The 14,044-nt window shown below is 36.8% G+C and overlaps 1 protein-coding gene across 2 annotated transcripts; it reads right to left on the reverse strand.

Moving 5' to 3' along the window:
* Positions 1-11: 11 nt before the first annotated feature.
* mfap5 (microfibril associated protein 5) lies at positions 12-6,869 on the reverse strand. 2 transcript variants are annotated; one of them, XM_038284472.1, is made up of 7 exons: positions 6,768-6,869; positions 5,805-5,879; positions 5,658-5,690; positions 5,522-5,551; positions 2,746-2,833; positions 1,048-1,121; positions 12-526 (listed from the first exon to the last, which is right to left on the reverse strand). In XM_038284472.1, the coding sequence occupies exons 2-7, from the start codon at positions 5,845-5,847 to the stop codon at positions 414-416; spliced, it is 381 nt and encodes a 126-aa protein (XP_038140400.1). In that variant the 5' UTR covers positions 5,848-5,879; positions 6,768-6,869; the 3' UTR covers positions 12-413. The 2 variants fall into 2 exon arrangements, with proteins under 2 accessions (XP_038140400.1, XP_038140401.1); XM_038284473.1 differs by lacking the exon at positions 6,768-6,869 and adding an exon at positions 6,196-6,320.
* Positions 6,870-14,044: the final 7,175 nt, after the last annotated feature.

The following is a 14,044-nucleotide window of genomic DNA, read 5'->3' on the forward strand; positions in this document are numbered from 1 at the left end:
CCAAGTGTTTGTTTTTTTTAAGTGTGTGATTTATTGCTTAAACTTTTGTTCATATGACTGGATTGTCAGTAAGTAACTTTACAGTCACAAGTTTTACTTAGTTTTATCTAACATAAAATGACTCAAGCAGTTGCAGGCCCATTACTACAGTACTTTCAAAGGAATATAAACTACAGAAACCCCAAAAGACTCATTAAAAGCATCTCTAGCATTCACAGAAAATGAAAAGGTTCATACATGAATAAATGATTCATACACGATTGAGCACTCATGACTGTACGAGAGACAGGAAAGAGAGACTGGGAAGAAAAAAAAAAAAGGATCCCAGCCACTGAGCACTGCATTTATAGTTTTGTGACCCTCCCTGGATGCATAATCCTCGCTGACAGAGAAAGTCACCTATCTGAGCTCCATCAGGCCTTGTTTGTCCAGGTTTTGGGGTTGTTTCGACGACTGCGGCAGCGCTTTCCAGAAGAAGACCTTGCAATACGTCTGGGCCACCCAGACAACTCTCTGCACAGTTCAGCTGTTAAAAAACAAACAGACAGGGTTTTATATACTGGACACTATTATGTCAAATAATACATGGAAGTGGAAATCTAAATCAGTCTTTTGTTTTTCTTTAAGTGCATTCTTTTCTTAAATTGAGGAAGTAACTGAGACACTTTGCCAATGGAACAAGACAATTTACATTTAAAATAAGAAAAAACAGCTGCATTGTCTTATTTCAAGTCCATATTATCTAATTATCTTATTTTAAGAGTAAAAAAACTCATTCCATTGGCAAATCGTCTAATTTACCTTCTCAAATTAAGGGTTCATACACTTAAAGTCATTTTTTTTATTTCTTGTCTTTAAAAGTTGCAGAATTTGTTTTTAGTGTTTTCCAGGTCTGGAAAATAATCTTTTTAAGAATTTAGGCTTAATTCCCTAACAGGTTAACAGTTATTTACTGTTTTTTGTTTCTTCTCTAATATTCTTCCTTTTTCTTGCTTTTTACTTGTTAGAATGTTAAATTAAAAATACTTTAAATGAAGATTGTCTTACCTTTCAGATATTCCTCCTCATGGCACACTGTCCTCATGCAGATCTCATTGTTGATCACATATATGCGTGGAAGGCTATCTCAGCATCATAATTAAACATAAACACAGTGTTTAGTTTGAAAAGTGTCTGACAGCTTTGACAGTATCTGGGAATTGTATGCATAATTTCCAATATAGTTTTACAATGAATAAAATCTTCAGAGCAAAGCTAAACATTGCCCTGTGATCTAGCATTTTAAGCAACACTCACTAGCCACTTCATTAAGTACACCTTTTCAAACGCTTGTTTACACAAATCAGGAAATAAATGCATTTAGGAATCTAGAAATGGTAAATATTTAAGTGACTTTAAATGTGGTAGTTGGTGGCAGAGAGGCTGTATGCAGTACTTTAGAAACTGCGGATCTACTGGGATTTTCACAAAAATCAACTTGGTGTCAGTTGTATTGTATTGACATACATCCTACTAGTGTCAGAGTGGAATGGATGGACTGGTTCCTGATGATTATGATACAACATATGTGCAAATAACCGCTTACTGAAACCAAGCTGAGGAGAGAACTGTCTCTGAATGTGAAACATATCAAAGCAGGAAGCTTATTGACAGCAGAAGAATATGAAACTGAGGGGACGATCCATGCTGTTTGTCTCTTCAACATGCTTATGGTAAAACTGGAAAAGGTGTAATCAGCTTGCTGGTGATGGTATAATGATATGGGAGATATTTTCTTGGCACAGTAAAGGCTCTTCAGCTCTAACGAGGCGTCATTTAAACACCACAGCCTGCCTGAGTTTAACTCCAATTTCCATTTTCATTACAAATCCTTTACATTGTAGGAGAATGCACTGTGAGTCCAAACTTAAATCACATCCAACTGGTTGTTTTGGACGTGTTAAAAGAGTGCAGAAGTTATAGGATACATCTAGTTGCAGTTATAATGGTAAACTGGGTCACCCCTGAGACTGATACAGAACCAAAGGAAATGCTCTCAGGAAAAATATGTTTTTTTTTTCCAGTTTCCTGCAAACAGTGTGGCCATAAATTAAATGTAAATATGTCAAGCTAATGGTTCCTATAAATTCATAAAAAGCCAAAACATTATTTCAGTACAATAGAAAACTTTTAGACCACAATATCTTTAAGTTTATCTTCCACACTGCTAGGCCTTCTTATAATCTCTAAGTGTCTTAATAAAGGGCTCTCCATACTTTAAACAAGGGCATATAACGTTTTATTTCAGCTTTGGCTGCCTTTTTCACTTTTATTTCCAAAGGTCAGTCAAAAACAAAGCGCCAATACATAAACTGAGTCTATCAAGCTCATTGATACAGAAAAAAAGTATGTGTATGTGTCAAACTGTTATATTTAGTACTTTTCTTGAATCAAACAGGAATCAATTTTAGTGAAAGACCTTGGGTAGCTTTATCCAGACTCAGATTAGAAGCATTTGTCTAATAAACACTTCAGAGATCCGATTTATTTACTACAAGAAAAAAAAGAGAGAAATGCACCTACAGGCTGAGAATAACACCTTGATGTACCTTTAGAAAACTGAGAAATATCAATTGAGACTGCTTTATAAGATTGCATGAACATCTGGGTGCCTGGAACCCATATATAAAGATATTAGTGAGGACTAAAGCAACTTTGAGAACTTCTTGAAATGAAACTGTTGCCAAAAGGGGAATTTTAGATCACCTGTAGAGACAAAGTCTGCCAAGACATGTCTTGATGGGTCTGTGTACTGAGTACATCCTGGTGCAAGGATACATCTCCTCCCTGCAATCTGTGCGAAAATAAATAAAATCAGACTAAAAAGGACAACAGCATGTCTAAAGGTAAGGCAGTGTGGGCTAGGATTTTTAATATTTAAAATAATCAATGTAATTTCTAAGAGAATGAAGAAACATGGGATTAGAGAAGTTCATGAAAACAATAGAAACATAGAAGTAATATATAAGATAAAAAAAAACACATAATCCAAATTAATCATGGGTAAATAGCAGACATGTGAGCATAAATTATTTAACTGAGAGCAAAACCAACGTTGAATTCTTTACAGCATTTACTGGAAATTTTAGACAAAAACTGAAAAATGTGGTCTGCAAAATTATTCAGACCCCTTGAGTTAATACTTTGTTGCGCCACCCTGTGCTGTGATTACGGCTGCAAGTCGCTTCAGCTATGTCTGCATCAGTTTTGCACATCAAAGACTGACATTTTGCCCATTCTTCCTTGCAAAAGAGCTGTAGCTCAGTCAGGTTGGATGGAGAGTTTCAGTCTTGATTAGACTTTGACTTGGCCAGTCTAATACCTGGATATGTTTATTTGTGAACCATCCCATTGTAGATTTTACTTTGTTTTGGATCATTGTCTTGTTAGAAGACAAATCTCCATCCCAGTCTCAAGTCTTTTGCGGACTCCAACAGGTTTCCTTCCAGAGTTGTCCTGTATTTGGCTCCATCCATCTTCCCATCAGTTTTAACCATCTTCCCTGTCCCTGCTGAAGAAAAGCAGGCCTAAACCATGATGCTGCCACCACCATGTTTGGCAGCGGGGATGGTGTTTTTAGGGTGATGAGCTGTGTTGCTTTTACTCCAAACCAAACGTTTTGCATTGTTGCCAAAAAGTTTGATTTTGGTTTCATCTGACCAGAGCACCTTCTTCCACATGTTTGCTGTGTCTCCAGATGGCTTGTGGCAAACTTTAAGCAAGACTTTTTAATGGATATCTTTAAGTATGTCTTTCTTCCATAAAGGCCAGATTTGTGCAATATACCACTGATTATTGTCCTATAGACAGAGTCTCCCACCTCAGCTGTAGATCTCTGACATTCATCCAGAGGGTTTATGGGGCTCTTTGCTGCATCTCTGATCATTCTTCTCCTGGTTTGAGCTGAAAGTTTGGAGTGATGTCCAGGTCTTTATAGATTTGCAGCAGGCTGATACGCCCTCCATTTCAATATTATGGCTTGCACAGTACTCCTTGGGATGGTAAAACCTTGGAAATCTTTTTGTATCCAAATCTGACTTTTAAACTTCTCCACACCTGTCTGCTGTGTTCCTTATTCTTCATGATGCTCTCTGTGCTTTTATCAGACCTATGATACTATCACAGAGCAGGTGCATTAATACATAGGTGAATTCCATTTATCAGATCCCACCTAAACTTCTGGATAGTTTGCTGCACTTAAACTAAAGGGGACGATTCAATTTGCATGCTGCCCTTCCTCAGATATATTTTTTTTTTTTTAAGTTTAAAATATCTAATTATATTTCGTTCCAGTTCATGATTGTGTCTCACTTGTTGATTCTTCCCCAAAAAATAGCAATTTTATATATTTATGTCTGAAGCCTGAAATGTGGCAAAAGGTTGAAATTTCCAAGGAGGCAGAATACTTTTGCACGGTACTCTATATAAGCCTTAATTTTTCTGTACAATAAACCCTTAATGCTGGCTTACTTTTTAAATATACCTTATAACAGACTGTGGATGTTTATGTCTGAGTCCATAAGATCAATTTGGTTTCTGGAAGCCCTATTAGTAGTTAATTTCACTAAATGTGATGGTTGATCTGTAATTATGCATTTTTGTGGCCAGTTACAAAAAGCTTAACAAAGTTCTGACCCATCGCTTTTTCATATATGGTCATGGTGTATGTACGAGATTTGGTTCATGATGGGGACATTAGTATCATAAATTAGAATCATAAATTATGATACAGTAAATTAATGTAAGAACTGTAAATATACAGTCATATGTTTTTATTACTATTTTTTATGTATTTATTACTGTTATAAAGGCTGCTATTTAAAAAAAATGTCTTTTTGTTTACACTTGTGTATACAAAATGACATATAAATTAAATAAATCTAAGTATATGTGAAGAGATGTAATATTTCAAAGTATAAACTATATTGACGTGTTATAATGTTGATATTTAATGCAAGCGTCCCAAGAATAAAGCCCTGAGGAGCTTCACACAACATTTTTATGTATACAGATGCAAAATTTCTTCATATCACATTTACCTCTGTACAAGGCACTTTCAATAGTTTATTTCATAGCATGTGTATTTAGCTATGGGTAAATTTATCAGTGACAAGGAAGAAATAGTAAGCACTAGAGTCTGGGCCTTGTAATCAGGTGACCAGGCTTATTTGCAGAACCAGAGGTCCTTAAAAAACACCTTGTTCAGTTTACGAATCAGTATGTTGTTAGTTTCAAACCACTGAGGTTTGGTTTGCTCCTGAGAACTTTTATCTCTACAGTCTTGGTGATGTTGAAAATATGACTAGATGCCACTGAAGAGATATTTTTAAATCAAATGTGTCAATTTGATGGTAAACTGGCTTTCAAACAGTCTTTTTGATAAGTAATAGGTTTGATTTTGGCTCAAAAATACTTATTTTTAAGACATCAGGTTTAAGCTTCCCTAAAGAAGAGATCAGAGGCCCAACCTTCAATCACTTACTAGATGGTAACGCGGTACTCTCAAGTGGTTCTGAAAACAAGGAAAGAAAACATGTTTAGACATTGAAAACATCCTACAGCTGAGAGATTTTACTTGTCTGGATCAAGAGTGTGACTTATGAGGAAAAGGTCATTACCGGTCTGCTGGGCTTGGACTACAGCTGTAAGTGCTGTGGAACAGAAACCAAAGGAGGGAAATGTTTCACAGGATGCGAAAACAAACACGCGTCGACTCAGCCGTTATTAAACAGGATGATTAGTGTGTTCGTTTTGGCAGAATTTACCGTGGAAAACGCAGAGGAGCAGGACCACTGGGAAGCTGCCCATTCCTTAAACTTGTGAGAGGTGAGCTTTACAAGCTGGAGGAAGAGGAAAAGTGTCAGGATGATTTCACATGGTGGAACTACTCAATATCCTCACTATGATGTTTATGTTTCCTCCAATTCCAGTCTTGTGTGAATGCTCCCCACATTCTGAGCCACGGTAATGTTTTCCTTGAAGGCTTTCCTTTGGCAAAAAACACAGATGTGCTGCAGAGAGCCATGTTTTTGGAAGTTATCATAGCTGTAAAAGTGCCTGATGTCATTTTCCTACATTTATTTAATCTGGTATTTATTTGAGGCTTGTAAACAGCCTGATAAAGTAGCAGTGGAGCAGCTAAAGAAAACACCTCACCTCTTTAAATGTATTTTTCCTTCTTTGCTTGACTCCTCGATCTGCTTTCCTCCCTCCCTCCTCTCTCGTCTAGCATCATTCCATGTGCAATGTGTCAGAGGAACTTTTGAGTCCAAGTTGTGAGTCTTCTCAGAAGAATGTGATATTTTTTTTCTTTCGTGTGCCCTGTTTGAGCGCCCCACCACCCCTCCTCTTCTACAGTCTCACATTCTTTCCCAGCTTCCTTTCTTTTCAGAAAACATGTCACTGCTTCCCAACTTTACTGTCGTTACTCGCCAATCTCAGCAGGACATTTTTTAAACTCATTTCTCTGCAGCATTTTGGCTTTTGTAGAACCCTATTTTTCATTTTTGCATTTTTGAGCATTGCAATTGATCATACATAGCACAGCTTAAATGTCTGCGATAAAGGGTACAAGACAAGCCTTCTCCTAATACTGTTTTGCTCCTAAAAAAAACAGATGGATAATTCTTCCAGTCAATGTTTTCGGTAATCTGATGATGCTGCTGAGTGGGTTTTTCCTGCATAATGTGAAAGATATTTTTGTGGAAAAATAGTTAACTCGTACTCACAACTTTTGCTGTCCTCCACAACTGCTTTCTGTTTTTATGGATCTTTTGTCTTCTCCACTCTCCCCTCCTTCCATCTCCTTCACCCTCCTCCTCTTCAGTTTCTCCTCCTACTCCTTCACATCAAAAGAATCAACTTTTCATATTTTTTTGCACCACAGTCTCATTATAACTTAAAGCTTTGAGTTTTTTCATCTTTATATGGTTCCAGAAACTTTTGGAAACTTTAATGGTTGCAGAGAAATGAATATTGATTTTACTTATCTAAAAATCATCACGTCCTGGTAAAAATAAAATGTTACTAATTTCTCACATCCCTCAAAAATATATTATATGACATATTAAGCCTATTTTTTATTTCATTTTTTTACGCCTTCTGCTTTAGGCCAATTATAATTAGCAAATTTGCAAAATGCAGATTTTTTTAAGGTAAATTAATCATGGACTTTTCAGATTTAAAGAGTCCAATCTAAATGAAGCATTCAATTTCTCAGTTTTTGGGAGAACAAGGTTTAACTAGAAATTGTTTTAGATGCTGTGGATGTGCTTTTAGTATTTTACAGCGCGTGGAACAGCTGAGGTGGAATGAAGGCATGGAATCTGAGATTAATTAACAGAGGAATTAACTTTAAACATAAGAAAAGATCAACAGAGATCTAAAAGAAATACATCAGAAAAAGTGCAAAAAGAATAAAGACAAAGACCATTCATTCCTTCTGATAACTCAATGCTACCACATGCATGTTTTTAGCTGGTTTTGTTGATCTCAAGATGTAACAATATATATATTATGGCAAAACGGGAAATCTAGCTTCATCACAACACAAGACATCTCTGAAAGTAAAGGTCTATATTACTCTGTGTTTGCAAACTTTGAGAAATGTCTTAGTTCTTGCTCAGTGTAAAAGGACTGAAACTGTTTGAGCGGAAACAAATGCTCAGATCTACAACAGACATATTTTCCTATGATTCTTAGCTGGAGATTTTTTTTTTTTTTTATTCTAAATCTTTAGCTCATTATTCTGCTGCAGAATAAAAATTGAAAGGTTCTGTCACCAAAAGCTTAAACATTATCCTTGGCACCATCCAGTATTGTATATCCAGCTGTATGTGGATCTTTTTCATTAACTACTCACCATTCTGTAAACCCAATTGATTCTTTTGTACGGTAAATTATATATTGTGTGCACCTCTTCAGTTACAGTACACCAGGGGCTGAATTTGTTTTTAAAGGTATGCTGTAAAAGAAATATGTGTCAGATAATGAACAATGATTTGTTTAAAAATTAATGAAAGAAAAAATATTCAGAGAAAGATAAATTCCAAATACTTGGCAGAGCATCTGGTCTAAGTTTGTGGTACTTTGCACGAACAGCAGGTGGAGCAATGCACACAGATATCAGATTTTTACTTTTAGCACTTGACTGTTTAATTTTGCTAAGCTATAAAGGAAAAGGAAAGATAAAACAGGCTTTCGCACAATTAGCAGCTCTTTAAGACAGAAAGATCTGTTTTTTGCATCACCAAAGTTTTTCCTTAAATTCTTTTTTTATTTTTAACTACTAAAACACCAATGTGCTAGTTAACATATTAAGCTAATTTAAGGTGTGTTTGGAAAGTTTACATATTCAGAAGTTTCTGTGACTCTATTTTCAATCTTGTTTGTACTGGTAAAAATATCTGAATCTTGTCACAATCTGTAATTTATTTCGATATTTCCAATGATCATCTGAACCTCCTCTGTGGATATAACTCTTTATCCACAGCATATCAGGGCCACAATGTGGTTAGAACACAAGCTGAATTAATCAAAAAATGGGTCAGCCTGCCGTCAGCATAAGCCCCTCTAAGCATCAGGCAGGAGGACTCTTTATCAGTGCAAACTGAGCATCTGCATAATATGTATCCGAGTAAGACATTAATATTATTATTTATTGGCTTCAATCTATTAGTGTCACTTGAATAAATTTAATTACAATTTAGATTTTTTAACATCTAAAACAATTTGGGAAGCTCGTGTGAAGATCAAATGGCGAGGTCACGTTTTTCACTTAAATCCATGCATGTCTGCACAAAATGGAAAAAAAAATTAAAATAAATCAAGTTTGCCTGAGTTATAAACATGTAAAAGATAAAAGGAAAAAATTTGAAAGAAACATTTGATTAAAATCCTGCAAACATTTAACTTATAACTAAAACCTTTTGTTTCCAACTGTGCCACCAAGCTTTCAATCATTGAAATGATTGGGAAACCTTGTTGAGTGCACCATAGTTCAAGAACACATGCAATTGTTAGAGAAACAATATTTTCCCTTCTTCTCTGTGGGGTGCATTTTTGTGTTTATACAGGAGTTAGCTCAAGAACTTTAAGCAGCAAAGACCTTTTTTATTAATATTATTTTAGTCTCAGTGGAATAATTTTAAACACCCTCATTCATTTCTGTTGAAGGATCGGCATGTTGCTTACTAAAACACTCCGGCGGAAATGATACTGTGATATAGTTCATTTCAAGACTGTTTCTGATCCATCATAAGCCGCGATAAGTTTCTCTGTCACCAGCTCATGCCTTCTGGAATGTCCTCATCGTGAGTGTACAAATAAAAGGAAACCTCAGAGCCCTGATAGTGGTACAGACATTTCAATTTTAATCTCAGCGCTTAGAGAAATTTTTACTACCACTTAAAAATGTTCACATATTGTCACATAGCATTGTATTTCATGAGGATTTTATCAGATGTTCATAAACAAAATAGTTCAGAATTGTGAAATGAAAGGAGATTATACTAAAAAAGTTTTCAAAAAAGATCAGGCTCAGTAAGACTATAAATTGCATCTTTAAAGGTCAACTATCAAGTCCAAAAATAATAATTTTAACACACAAATATGTTTTGATCTAAACCATGTCATGTAGCTCAGGATGAATGTTTCATTCTCCTCCAGGAAAGTAAACCTTCACCTCGGTCTCACATTTTTTTTACAACCTCCATATTCCCCATATTTTCTTGAAGGTTTTTTTTCCAGGATAGGGCATCATCTTAGCTTCCCCCATCCCTGCTGAAAAAAGGAATCTACACAGCATGTTCTATCCGCCTCCATAAATCTCCACATGGAATGGTGTGGAGAGATGTGCCATGATAGTTTTTTAACCACTCATGAGGTTTTGCGTGTTAATTTTCTTCCTATTGACTAGAACATCTACATGTTTGAGGTTTTCTTTACAAAGCAAACTGCAAATGAAACTTATTGCTGCAAATTATATGAAGAGTTTAAAACTCATCTGAGAAAGGCCTCTTTTCAAACCATTGTGAATAAATGACTATGTCTATCAATTATATGTTGAAACAAGCTTTTAAGGTGACGATTCATGAAGTGATGAAAGTTAAAGACCACAGTTTATGATCTTTTGTCTCAGGGTCCTCTCATTTTGAAACACTGCTTTTCGCTGGGACAATTACAGGTGCAGTGGAGGGAAACCTGATCTGACTGGCTTCAGAGGACTCCACCAATATAAATATTGCCACACATACCCCTAAAGCCTGGGACAAAATCGCTGTCACTGGCTCCTGTTCTCTAGCTGGTTGGCTTAAGAGGGACACACTCATCATTCCCCCTTGACATATTGGGGCCACGCTGACTGTGGGGAGAGCGCCTGTTGGGGGGCTCTAACAAGGTCGAATGGGTGAGGCCGATGACAGCTTGACGGATTGGGGCAAACTAAGCAAAAGAGAGGTGCCAGGAGGAGTAGATGGCTTAAACATCCTGGTCTGGTCACGGTGCCTCTGCGTGAGAAATTAAAGGAACTGAGATGAGCTAAAGAAATAAAACAGTAAATGAGGCAGGTAATATAGCTAGGATAGATAAAACAAACATGCCAGACTGTAAAAAGGTGATAATTTCCCCCACTTGTTTATTAGTTGGATGGTATTTCAGGTTGCATGCCAGCTCTGCATACATCTTAGCCTGCCTCATATTCGCCCTGACACTATTCACTTCCTCCTCTTCTCTTCCACAGCCCTTACATCCAGTTCAGTTTAATGTAGTGCTGAGTTACACAGAACTTTAAATTAACCTGAGAACTAATCACCTCTACTTTTAACCAGTAATTAGCATTTTTCAGCTGTCTGTTTCTCTAGTTTTGTATTGTGACAGATTGGGGACCTATAAAGTATGAAACAAATAACTCTTGATGGCTCTGGTGTTGCCTGCTTTCAGAGTTGAGTTTCATACATCTGCTAAAATCTTGTTTTGCTGCGTTGATGAGCCATCAATCTGACTCCAGTATCAGTATCTGTGTTGCAGTGCCATTCTCAAGAAGGATTATGTTATTAGATTTCTGCCGAAACATCTGTTCCCTTCAGCATCATTTTCAATCTAGTTTTATTTGTATCTTCCATAGCCTACTACTGTGTTGAACTTCTAAATTTCACATAGGACTGTCATTTATATCATCCAAACTATTATGAATTACATGTTGCATTTAAAGCTTAAGAGTTGAGCTTTAAATGCAACATCTAAAGTGTTCCTAGTGGCAAGAGTCTTGCTGACATTACAAATGTAAATGCAAGTGTCTTGGATGTCCAGTTAGGATAGTGTGTCCAACATATTTACAGACTTGAAAGCACATCTGAATGTAAACCGAGCCACGTTTCCCCAACATGGGATTTCAATGTGAGCTCCAGAAGTCCACGTGCCGAGCTGTCCTTGTTTCTCATCATTCCTGCGACTCGCTGTCCTTTCTGGAGTCCAGCAGATTTGCACCTTGATCAGCATCTTAGCGCTGGCTCTCTGCAGTCTCTGATGTCTGCAGCATGTGTTTCCACTTGTCAGGCCATGCTCCTCCTTTTACTCCACGGCTGAGCGTCACACGAGCCACTTTCTGTCTCTGTTTTCCCACAAAACAAGGCGTCCATTACAGAGGCCATTAATAAGGAAGGTGTATCCCTCAACTTTGTCATGTTACATACTTAAATGTAAATTTGTTTTATAAAGTTATGAGATAGACCAACCCCCATTAATAAATTGATTATCTCTAAAAAAAATAAAAAAATAAAACAGTGTATTTAATTGCCTTCAGTTGTTATTAAACACATTTGATCTATGCCCAATTTTACCTTTGTACAAAGTCAGTTGTCCGTTGATGAGATTTGACAGAACAAGTGTGAATAAACATGATCATGAAACCAGCAAAAAAAAAATAATCAAACCAAAAAGGTTAGGAGGAATCTTGTTGAGAGGTTTAAATCAAGGCTGTTATAGAACATCATTGCAAACTTGTCACATTCTGGTGTTTCAGTTAAAACTGCAGATAAAAGCTCATGATCAGCACATTGAGTATTTGTTAAAAGTCTGAGGCTGGTAAAATATAACAACGGATGGGGAAATATGAGGATAAACTGAAGATCAGATGAGGATTGACAACAACCTGCAGGCTTAAGTAATAAGGAAAACAGGTGCCTGCTGCAGAACATATGAGGAACCACGGATGCATAGAATGAATTAGCAGAAGGCTCTGTTTGGGGGAGAAATTATTAAACTGGGATAAACCAGGAAAACAGAAGAAAGCCAATCCAGCAATATAAAAATAATGACCTGAAAAAGTTAGGACAAAATCAACTAAATAGACTAAGAATACCAAAGAGAAATAAACATCAACAAAAAAACATCTTAAAAAGGCAGCAAGCTCCCATGAGGACCAGGATTTGAACTCCATTACAGTCTCCAGTGGCTGTTTGAAAGATGGATATCGATGAGGTAATGAATCGAATTGTGGTGAAAACAATGTAATATGATGTTGTTGAAAATAAAAAACGTTTAACTTTGGTTTTGTACCATATTCCTGCACCGCTGCCACCTTCCCCCTCCTATCTCACCCGACTCTTCAGCGACTGATGTGCTGGCGAGTTTAGAGCCTTTAAACAGATAAATATAATATTATATTAGATACTTTCACAGTAAAGACGCTTAAAGATCTCAGTAGGAAGGTGCCGCATTGCCTGAATGTCAACCCTGCACGATTTGCACAAATATACAGTGTCTAGATAGTGAGCTAGATATATCTCAGTATGCTTTGCCAGAGCTCTCCTCGCAAAGCATCATGGGATTTGTTGTGGCGGTGAAAAAATAAAAAAGATGGCACCATGTAGGCAGCTGTAGTCATGTGACCAACTAGGAGCGGAAAGTAGTTATTATCTGTCCAAAAGGCTAGGTAACTGATTTCACTATATAGACCCAGCTTTATAGTGAATGAGGGGTGGACGAAGACTTTCGGACACAGTCTCAGTTGCATCGACTTCTGTCTGAATGGGGAAAGTGGGAAGTGATGTATGCCTTACAGCACTCTTCACATTTATGGTGGTCTTATGTGGCAGAGTTACTGCCACCCTCCTCAATGTTGCTTAGTGCCGGTCAAAATGATAAAGGCCCCCTCAGGCCATGACAGAGGTGTCATTCAACTAGTTGTAAGTCAACATATAATGACTGAAGTTATGAAAATATTTAATGAGGGTTAAAAATTACCTAGTGTTGGTTTACATGATGCAACATACATGCAGCGGAAGGTGGATTTACAATATTAACTTAGATGGTGATTTATAAATGCATCTTAAAACATTTTGATTGTTGTAGAATAAAACATATTTAAACAACGATGCTGTATTATGCTGTACTTGATGTTTATCATGTTAAATTTTATACCTTAAAAGCCAAGGTTGTAAAATGATCACAGGATGTTATCTCACTGGACAAAATATTTATTTATTCTGTGCCAAGAACAATGGTGCACAGCTTGAAGGAATGAGATGATGGTTATGAGCATAAAGTAGGTCAGAGGGTAAAGTGAAAGAAACCAAAGAAATCTACTTGGAAAAACAAGAAGGAACAAAAAAAAAGGAATATATACAGAAAACTTGAGATTAAAACTAAAAAGAAGTTAAATGATTTAACAGCGATTAGAGTAATCTGCTGCTAGTATTCAGGCACTTGGCACTTGGCGCCAAGAAAGCCAGCTTCAAGGATTTGGAGGCCTCCAATGTGCAGATAGTCAGAGAAGTGATGATGTGCACACCGTGTGAATGAACGGTCCGGAGATCTATATATAAATCCATCTGGAGTGGCCCTTACCAGGGGTTAGCAGAGACCACTGGCATACACACTGCATATTAACAGTTGCTACCAACAGGGATCCACTCCAAATTGAAATGGCGATATTGTTCACATTACAAAGTGGAAATTAGGGCCAAATTTCATTCTGTTCCTTCTAAAGAAGGTCTAAGCCCTTATT

The sequence above is a fragment of the Cyprinodon tularosa genome, unplaced genomic scaffold (assembly GCF_016077235.1).
Source record: "Cyprinodon tularosa strain WSP-4 unplaced genomic scaffold, ASM1607723v1 ctg2, whole genome shotgun sequence".
NCBI classification, from domain to species: Eukaryota; Metazoa; Chordata; class Actinopteri; order Cyprinodontiformes; family Cyprinodontidae; genus Cyprinodon; species Cyprinodon tularosa.

Bases quoted from the DNA above. Each gene is read 5' to 3' on its own strand.
- mfap5 (XM_038284472.1), bottom strand. From the start codon at position 5,847: ATGGGCAGCTTCCCAGTGGTCCTGCTCCTCTGCGTTTTCCACG. The intron at 5,552-5,657 runs GTAATGACCTTT...CCTTGTTTTCAG, and splicing joins AGTCCAAGCCCAGCAGACCG to AACCACTTGAGAGTACCGCG. The intron at 527-1,047 runs GTAAGACAATCT...GTTTTTTAACAG, and splicing joins TGAGGAGGAATATCTGAAAG to CTGAACTGTGCAGAGAGTTG.